Source organism: Trachurus trachurus (assembly GCF_905171665.1).
Source record: "Trachurus trachurus genome assembly, chromosome: 4".
NCBI classification, from domain to species: Eukaryota; Metazoa; Chordata; class Actinopteri; order Carangiformes; family Carangidae; genus Trachurus; species Trachurus trachurus.
This window is the reverse complement of record NC_139898.1, coordinates 3,675,066-3,685,045: the sequence shown is the minus strand read 5'-3', so window position 1 is coordinate 3,685,045 and position 9,980 is coordinate 3,675,066. Positions and strand designations below refer to the sequence as shown.

The window sequence follows — 9,980 nt, the reverse complement described above, 5'->3', positions numbered from 1 at the left end:
CATGTTTTCCTCTTCTTCTGTATTTTTATTTGAAGTGTTGATCCATAAGAAGATATATTTGTGGGTTTGAGAACCAAAAACCATCTGTGTTGTTGTATCTCCCCTTTCAGCTTCTCTCTGGAGCTCTAGTAACAACATGTCGGTGAGCCAATCAGAGAAGAGGAGGCTCTCTTCTGACTGGCCAAGTGTTCTCTGAGTGATCCATTTAAAAAGTGCAGATTTCAGGTAAAACACTCAGAGAAATCAAATCCTGCAAGGTTGGATGGTGGATCCAGGCGGGCGGGGCTTGGTGACTGCTTTGTTGTGACATCACAAAATTGTATACACCCTCATAACTGGTTTAAGGCCAGGTTTTTTTTTTATACAGGCTGTGTGTATTTCTTTGCTTTTTTGCTTTGGATGTATTAATATAGAACCTAGACCTGCATAATCAAATTAAACATGTACATCTATCTTTACAGAGTATGGGACCTTTAAATCTCCACACGAACACACATTTCCTCTTAGCTGAAAATGGAAGAAGAGGATAAATAATATGACGATCATTCTTACATAATCCCATCTAATTGTAAATACATTAAACCCAACGAGCTACGTCATTTTGACGTATATGTCTTTTGTTTTGCTGCTTCCCTTTCTATATAGGCAACACCTTAGAATAACAGGCCTTTCTTTTAAAAAATATGAATCATTGGTGGTAGGGAGTGGAGAGGCTGTAGAATTGGGATGACCAGTTTACATGGGGTTTCTTAATTTCCTTGCAGTATCACAGTTAGACAAATCAGTGGTGTTACAATTACAAATACTGTCTTTACTTTCCATCCCACATTCAGAGCAGAATATAAAAGGTTTCCACAGCTACAGCATGGTCCTCCTGTTTTGTAATACTCCCCAAACTGAAAAATATGAGAAAGCTTTACCTATGATTACTATGTTACCTTTTCCTCCACGCTTGACTGCCTCCTGGCACTCAAATTTAGCTTTACAAAAACAACCCAAAATCATTTAATAGGCCTGATTTTAGAGCCTTTGGGAGCTGAATTTATGCCCCAGGGCCCTGGAACAAGGCAGGGAAAGAGAGAGATGGAAGGATCACAGTGCAACAGTAAATAATGTTACAGTATGAATAATGAGCTCCCTCTGTGCCGGGGCCTCAACTGGACTAATGACAGAGACCTGTTTTAGATTAGCTTTTACACAAACACACACACAGAGACAAGCGTGCATGTGGTTGAACTAACACAAAGTAACCCATGCACACACACTCAGGAGAGTATCCTATCAGTTTAGATAATCTATTGCTGATGGCAAGAGCTGGAACAGCCGATATAGAAGAGGAAACAAAGGAGGCAGGGGGCAGCACATACACCACTGGCAATACATTAACCTTTTGTTTTTAATTGCTATGTGTCTCAGCCTTAAACTCTGTTTCTTTCTCCCTCTTACTTTTTCCTTTCAGAGGGATGAAACAGAAACCTTTCAGTGGGTCAGAGTCATACAATATCTGAGACATCATCTTCTCCTTTATGATGGTGCAGGTCTGCCATCTGCTGTCAGTGGTGGGTTCATTCTAAGGAAACAGTCATACCATGATGTGCAAATCAACATTTATTCTGAAAAACCTCAAGTCGTCAGAGTCAATATCTAAAAATACATATCATCATCCATCCATATTTAACATTAATCTTTTTAAATTACAAACATACAACTCACTATACAAAGCTAGTGTGACTTTGAGATGTGCTATAGCCTTTAATGTAACAAACTCATTAACTTTTAACAGAATGTGCTGCTGTTCACACTGCCCAGGAAAACAAATCTGTAGCAATAAAAAATACAGTTTCCCAAAGTAGATGTCATGCTACTATTATTAACTCAAATTCCAGCTTTCAGGAGGTTGGTTGCCTGTAGTGCTCAGTGAGGGCTAGGACAGTAGAACGACAAATCTATGAGCATGCTTCATCATGTATATTATACCTACATAGTTTCTTATAAGTACTGGCACACTCTGATTCATTCCACCATTCAGTTGGGATATGCAGGTCATTAGGCAGATTTATTTAATATAAAGTATATCTGCAAAAGAACATGGATATACACTGCACACTTGGCTGCACGACTGCTGCCAAAAACTGTTAACCGGGGGTAAAACCTAAGCCAAGCACTGCAGTACTAATTCATGTGCCTTCAGCTGCTTCCTCCTTGGTCGATTCTAAGTGTCAATGTGGCTCGGACTGTTTGTTGTTTCAGTCTCAGTTCACATCCTGCCCGCAGCTCCTGGCTCCGCTGGCAAGGAGAGAGTAAGGCAAGGCAGGGTGAAAGAAGGTTAGAAGGCACCGTAACTCTCAGTCTGCCTTTCCATCCATCATCGCTTCTCCAGTTTTTTGAATCTGGCCTCTGTAAAAATGAAGAGAGTAAGGGTCTTAATCACTCTTTAATTGAAGTCCAAATGCAACACAACCAGGTCATGTTTAGCTGCCTTTGTAGCCTGAAATGTGAAGAATTATCTGTTGTACTGCAGCGCCATCTGCTGGCAGACTTTATAATGCTTTGCAATTAGATCTGATAAATGTGACCGAACCATTATTGGATTGGAGCTCACATTCCAAAATCAATAGCCAGCACACAACTAATGAGACCATTATGTTTCCACTGTCAAGCACAAATTTTCTTCAGTGACAGGGAAACACGAGACGATACAGGAGACATACTGTGGCATACTGTAATTCCAGTTATACTAAAAGTAGATTCATAAGACATTTATTTAATGTAAATTTAAGCTTACTAATACCAGTGAATGCTGAACTTCAAAAGGGTCAGCCTCAGGAACTGTAGCCTTTGTTACATCTCGATCTGCACTTCTGTGTATTACATGTCTTACCCAGCTTCTTGGAGTATCCATCCAGTTTGTAAGCAGCTTGTTCCAGTGCAGACACTTGCTCCTCAATCTGATTTATCTGATCCAGGTAGGGCTGTAGGCTGGCATCTACAGCAACACACAGGAGTCAATGGCACAGTAATAGAAATAATATAGAATTTTTGTAGGCTACAGACGCAAGATATCCTACTCACACTTGTTGTTGAGGTCCTGCAGGTTACGGCTAATGTTGATGCTGATGTCTTTCATTTCCATGTATTTCAGGCTGGTTAGCTTGTTCATGTTCTCCAACAGACGATAATCCTCGCATGTGGCTGAGATGCAAAGATGAAAAGCAACCAGAAGAAAAGAAGGGGAAAGGATGAGTAAACAAGCATCAGAAACCATGACTTATCTAGGAGATATTTCTGTGTGAGTCGGGGGGGAAAGAACAGCAAATGAGACAAGAGACCTGTGAGTTCTCCTTGCAGGAATATGGCCATCTTTTCAAACATATCAGTGCACAACTCGTTGATGTCAGGCTCTGCAGGCTCCACAGCCTCCTCTGCTGTCTCCACACCTCCATCACCTGAAGGAGGGTAAATACAACACAGGTCGCTGCTGGTTAACCCAGGTCAACACCTAATGCAACCACAACGATAAAACCTACAAAGCCAAGTTCAACAAAAATCTTTAAGGAAACTGTCGAACAATGTAATCCACGATTTGAGATGATAATTGACTGGTTGTTGTGTGCTATTAGCATTAGCAGGCTACGGAAGCTGCATGGAAACACATCTCACTGCTGGTGTGGGGCTTCCTGGGGACGGCCGCAGGGCTGTCCGCTGCGTCCTCCGGGCCTTCGGTGTGGCTGCTGCAGCTCGGAGCCGGGTTCGAGGCCGCTACGGCGGTCGGAGGTGCCCTGGAGATGCTGTCCATTGCAGTGGCGTCGTCTCCAGTTGCAGCCATTTTGTTCCTGTTTCGGGTCTCCTCAGTCACATGAGCTGAGTGTTCACGTGACGCTCACCCGCCACCACAGACCACCAGCCCTACTCGCGCGCATTGCCACGCCCTTATGTTGTCTGAGATTGTGGCCGTATAAAAACTTTATTAACAATGCCGGGCAAATTACATTCAATTATGAAATTAACCGAGAAAAGTAAGAAAAGGGGGAAAATGGGTTGTAAAAATAAATAAATAAGCAAAATTAAAACCAAAATCACCTGGAAATATCCACATCAACTTCACTGAGGTTACAATAAAAAACAAATCTGACATTTCTTTCTGCAATAGGGGGCACGAGCTTGTTGCAGTATAATAGTGCAAAAAGTCTATAAAATAAATGCTTATAAACTCAGTGTGTTGTTTATATTTGTAACATACCGTAATAGAAATGATAAATGATATATCATATAATCATTTATTGTATTTTTAATCAGTTATTGCTGAAAATAGAAATATTTAATACAAATGCTACAGGTAAACTGCAAGCTACGACCCTAGGTAATTGTTAAGAGTGGTGTTGTTAAATCATGTGTGTGGGGGGATCCTTATTCTCAAGTTTAGCCATAAATGTGTACCTGAACATCATTTATTTAAAAGGTGATTAGCTATAATAAAAGGTATAGCTAAGGTGATTAGCTATAATAATGATATGATAATTTAGTACATAGTACAACACATTTCACTGCAATACTGGCATTATTATCCTCATTCAACCCACCTCATCTAGTAGAGTTTTAACTCCACAACTTAAAACTCTACTTTGGTTTGTCAGGTTGAAATGTCAGCATGCAGACATCATGACTGCAGTACTTTTTTTTTTTTTTTACCATTTACAGCGTTTTCCCACAAGGAAAAAAGAAGAGGGGATTTGCCATAATACAAATATTAAGATCATGCTTCGCGAATCAACATTTTGAGATTAGGCTACATCATTTTGATTTAGTGTCTGCATAACTTCTCATTTGTTTTATCTTGTCCTTTGAAAAGAAAGGACAATTTATGCGTTGATATTTAATGATCACGAAAAACAGAAGATGACACAGCTGTTAAACAGTGATTAACCTTTGAAATTAAACCACATCTGTAACTTTTCGCTGTGCGCGCTCCCGAAGTGAGCATCTGCTCATGGCAGCACAACTCGCCATAACACCTGTGTCGGCGCTGTGGAGGGGAAGCAGCAGCCAGATCGTGACAGGCTAGCAGCGGAGGGACTGTAAACATGGCGGCGTGCACAGCTACAGGGCTGTGCCGAACACCCCGTTACTATTAGTCTGAGAGACGGAGACACCCCGAAAATGGAGACCGAAGAGGAGCAGCACATAACGACGCTCCTCTGCATGGGTTTCCCGGACCCCGACGTGATAAGGAAGGCGCTCCGGCTGGCGAAGAACGACATCAACGAGGCAGTGGCGCTCCTGACCAACGAAAGCCCCGGACTCGGTTATGGATACGAGCCGATGGAGAGCGGGCCTGCGCCCGGCTTGGGCACCAGCGGAGACGGGGAAAACAGCGGGCGGACCGGGACTGGGGGGTTTGACCCTCCGCCCGCATACCACGATGTGGTAGATAGCGAGGTAAGAGCCAGCACCGAGCAGGGGAGCGAAGGAGGTGAACAAGGCTGATGGTAACTTAGTGAAAGAGAGTGGGCTCGCCCATTTAACTAGCTTAACTTAGCAGCCTCAGCGCTGCCTGCACCGAGCACAACGTGAGCTGTCAGAGCAGCAGCAGAAATACCCCCAGTCCCCACGGAACAGGGCATGTCACCGGCTCACAGTGGCTGGAGGACTGTCCGCTAACGTGAGGCTCAGCTGCTCAAATAACGGGGATATATTGCATTTCTAAACTTAAAGGCTAACCTAGCTAGCTGCTAGCTGGGTTAGCTAGCGTAAGTTGGGAGTTGAACCCGCCAGTGACCGGAGCAGGAGGAGCAGCACCGGGGCATCACTCTGCGGGGCTGCTGCTGCAGTCGCGGGGTTTATCTGGCTGAGCTGCTGTGATAGTGGGGGAATCAGTTCGCCTGCAGACCACAGACAGGCAGCCGGCTCGGTGTGCTCAGCCTGCTCCGGCTCGGTTAGCCCACGTTAGCTGGCAGCATCACCGTGCTCAGAGCCGAGGCTGCAGTCGGCACGGACCTGACTGAGAGCTGGTTTCGCAATTTCCTCACTGTACCGGGTAATTCTGGTTTTTCTCCTGGCCACACTCTCTCAGCTGTCTAAAAGTCTCTGTGATCTGACTGATTGTTGGTATTTGGTACCTGTAGGCCAGTCGCCGGTCCCTCGACAGTCATTTGACAGATGTCAGGGTGTGCAGGTCCTATCTCTTCGTCCCTAGTTTACTGTGTTCACGTGTTGTTTTTACACCAAACTCCACTGGCTAGTCACAAACACCCCTACAGACAGGACATGGCCGGATTGTTTTGACCGACAGCCTTCAGCAACATGACCTCAAACCTGTTGCTCTCCCACATCCCAGGAATCCTGCAGGTGCTATCAACAGTGACTTCCTGGAGAGCCACAAGTCATTTGTGTGATTACTGATCATAATTCAGACTTTTCAGCCACATGCTGCAGCGCTTGCTCAGCTCAGCAGGTTCACACAAACCACCATGGCCTTGATGCCTGTTGGCCACTTCCTTTTAACCCTTTTACCAGCCTGTAATTGTGCATGTAGAGTGACCACCGTTGACATTTTCTCTATAAAAACAGAAAATGGCACACACTTGCAGCTTATTGCAACCAATAAGCCCATTTTTGATGATATCCTAATAATGGTGTTGTTATAGGTCAATCAAGCTCAAAGCAACTCACTCTCCATTGAGTGTGGTTAAAATAAAATACCATAGTTATACCATATTTTCTCCTATATGTTCAAATGCTACAGATGTTTAATTTGAACCTGTTTTTTTAATCTAAACCTGCCTGTCAAATGAATAGCAAGTGTTTTAGTGTAATGACTTCATCCTCTCATGCATGTTTTTTAAACATTTGCAGAGATCATATTAAAAAGTTTCACTCTCACAAAGCAGTGTAAGTTCTGAAACATACAGTATGGAATACATTTGGATGAAAGTGTTTTAATTCCTCCTTTTTCCACCTCTGTCTGTTGTATTTGTCCTTAAGAGGCATGTCACAGGCCTTTGGCCTCATGTTATGCTCCTAAATATAGCGCCGGTAGTCTCTCTGACACACACAAACACATTGCAGTTTTTGCAGGGGGTTCCAGTGGGGTTGCAGGGTGCATGGTAACAGAGTGGCGCTGAGTTACCTCATGGTCCTGCGCAACCACACACGTGCATACTGAGCATTTTTAGACTTATACGTTTTGCCTAAAGGCTTTGGATCTAGAGACACATAGAGCTTCGCTGCTTATCTGCATGTTTGATGGTGATTTGTGAAATATTCAGTTGGAGTTCAATTAAGAGTGAACTGTCTCAGCAATGTCATGTTTCTTAATCCTTTTTTCCAAGACCTCTGTTAGATCAGATTCTTTCTCTCTCTTGCTCCTTCTCTCTTTCTTCCACTTTCTCTCTCTGTCGCTCTCTCTCTCTCTCTCTCTCTCTCTCTCTCTCTCTCTCTCTCTCTCTCTCTCTCTCTCTCTCTCTCTCTCTCTCTCTCTCTCCCTCTCTCATCCATCTAGCTGTCATTTCTGATTTTCTTAGAAAGGGAAAGAATGAAATATGATGCTTCTCTGTTGCTTCCTCCCCCTCTTCCCTCCCTCCTGTTCTTAATGTCCAGTCCATCAATTTATATTGTATCAGTATGCGCTGCAGTGAAACATGCACTAAACACACTGACCATTATGTATGCTAATGTGTGTAGATGTATTCAAAATGGTAAGACTTGACCTAACTACACTTTGCTATATTAATATTTATTCTGCACTGTGACTGCCGGCAAAATGGTCAAATGAATTGTAATAGTTTTGATGATTTATAATCAGCTCTCAGCCATAGTTAAAGATGTTTCTTTATGTAAGACAACAAGTCAGCCCTCCATTGACTATTATGTATAGTATCATAAGCAGCATTATTATGGTACCCTTACAGTCCTCAGTATGTTGCAAGGACATGTTTTTGTGTGCTGAGCCGTTTCACTGGGCAGCGTTATTTCAGAGGGAGGTTCTGTTGTTTGGTCATGAATATTCAGACGACTTCATGAATATGTGCAGAACTTTATGATGTAAATAATTCAAAAATCCTTTGTCTGCTGTTGCTCTCACCACACATAGTCACAGACATTAGTGCCACTGGCCATTTTGTTTTCACAGCAGCAGCAGAATGCCAAACCCCAGCGAAGCATGTTGGATCATAAATGTAAAAGATATCAAAGCTCAGACTGAGTTGAATTTTAACCTGCTCACATATAACAGCAGGTAAAAAGTCGTACACCGTCAGTCAGGTCATATAGCTGGGTGTTCGTCACACTTGACTTTGGCTCTTTTGATGCAATCGCACAGTGATGTACTCGAAAAACAAGCACCTGTCTGGATCTGAAAGCTGCTTGAGAGAGGATAGAGAAGGGAAGCAGGGATGAAGGGCAGATCGGAGAGGAGAGGGCACAGTCTCCAAATGATGGCTATCACTCCCCTCCCAGAGGGAGGAAACAAATCAAGCATCACCCTGTCTGACTTCATCAACGCCGGAGGCCGTTTTAGATTATCCCAGAATGACAGAGCGGACATTTGCGATGTCATTGTGAAACAGCGAGACCAGCTGTGCTCAATAAAGTCACTCACTATTTGTAATTTCTGTGTTGCAGAGGAGCAACGACGAGAATGGGAACTGCTCTGGGGGAAGCATGGAGTTTCCCACCACCAACCTGTACGAGCTGGAGAGCCGCGTCTTCACCGATCACTGGTCGATACCCTACAAGAGAGAGGAGTCCCTGGGCAAGTGCCTCATCGCGTCCACCTGCCTAGCCCGGCACGGTAAGTTAAAGTAGACTTTATTGTCCCATGAAGGGAAACTCGTCTTGGGCGCCAGGCCGCTACATTGCACATAGGGTTGGAAACTTTCCATGGGAATTAACGGGAATATACTGTATGGGAATTAATCCGAAATTTACAAAATTGAAGGTTGGCCCTGAACAGGGAACTTAAATATAGTTGGGGGAAATATATTGTAGCATAATCTTGGCTTAAAGCAGAAGTGAGTGATCCGGTCGTTTTCGCTAATGCTGCGTTCCAGGCAGGCTTTTGAAATCGTAAATTACAGCTTCAAGTCACAACTTACGACTTTGTAGCGTTCCAGGCAACCCACTCGTGTTTTTCCGACCTGTTTTACCTGTGAAAGTCACTATAACGGCCACTCGTAACTTCCGACCGGTGAACTCGTACCAGATCGAACTGGTACCACTTCACGGTCGGAAAAATACGAGTTTCCTTGGACGCACCATAACAGTCCTCGTCGCTACGTCACCACATTCACGGCGTTCCTTGGCTGCACACACAGCCCTGCATGCCGTTCTCTCTCCTCATTGGATAAAAACTGTAGGATACGATAAATGTTTTCTCTTCGGCTCAGAGCAGAGCAGAGGGACTGAGAGACCCGTGTTTCAGTCCAAACACTCTATGTAAGTGATTGCTGTCGGAAGATATAACTATTTAAGACTTATATTAACACAAATATATCACTCACTTCTGCTTTAAACGACCAGATTTAATGCAAGAACACTTGAATATCTATGCTATTCCTCAATCACATGCACACTTGATAAAGTTCTACTCACAAATAAATCTGTTGAAATGTCTTGTTTTTTAATTGTATTATTTTGCATGGATGTCTGGACAAAACAAAATATTTACATTTATGTTTGGATATGATACAGTTTGATTAAATTACCCCCAATTTCCAGTTTATTCCCATAAATTCCCAAAAAATCCCATAAATTCCCATAAATTCCCATGGAAAGTTTCTAGAAATTTACTGGAAATTTACTGGAAATTTTCCGCCCCTTTGCAACCCTAATTGCACATGTCCATCACAGTTAGAATACAGTTAAAAACCATCATAGTGAGTAGGTAGAAGAACTCATGGTGAGGGAATCATAAAGTGCTATTGCTTTTGTTTCTGTTCAATAACTTAATGGAGATGGGAATAAATGAGTTTTTGTACTGATTT

At 43.2% G+C, this 9,980-nt stretch overlaps 2 protein-coding genes across 5 annotated transcripts in view; one reads left to right on the top strand and one right to left on the bottom strand.

The window, feature by feature from the left end:
• Positions 1–1,602: 1,602 nt before the first annotated feature.
• On the bottom strand, positions 1,603–6,158 carry bloc1s2 (biogenesis of lysosomal organelles complex-1, subunit 2). Its single transcript, XM_083970497.1, has 6 exons — positions 6,117–6,158; positions 3,661–3,962; positions 3,330–3,446; positions 3,073–3,192; positions 2,882–2,986; positions 1,603–2,397 (listed from the first exon to the last, which is right to left on the bottom strand). The coding sequence occupies exons 2-6, from the start codon at positions 3,824–3,826 to the stop codon at positions 2,366–2,368; spliced, it is 540 nt and encodes a 179-aa protein (XP_083826623.1). The 5' UTR covers positions 3,827–3,962; positions 6,117–6,158; the 3' UTR covers positions 1,603–2,365.
• usp24 (ubiquitin specific peptidase 24) overlaps positions 5,006–9,980 on the top strand; it is a 36,326-nt gene continuing 31,351 nt past the window's right edge. For all 4 annotated transcript variants that reach the window (XM_083970496.1, XM_083970495.1, XM_083970494.1 and 1 more), the window contains exons 1-2: positions 5,006–5,436; positions 8,620–8,788. In XM_083970496.1, the coding sequence (XP_083826622.1) occupies positions 5,158–5,436; positions 8,620–8,788 (448 nt within the window). In that variant the 5' untranslated portion in view covers positions 5,006–5,157. The remainder of the gene's footprint in view (positions 5,437–8,619; positions 8,789–9,980) is intronic.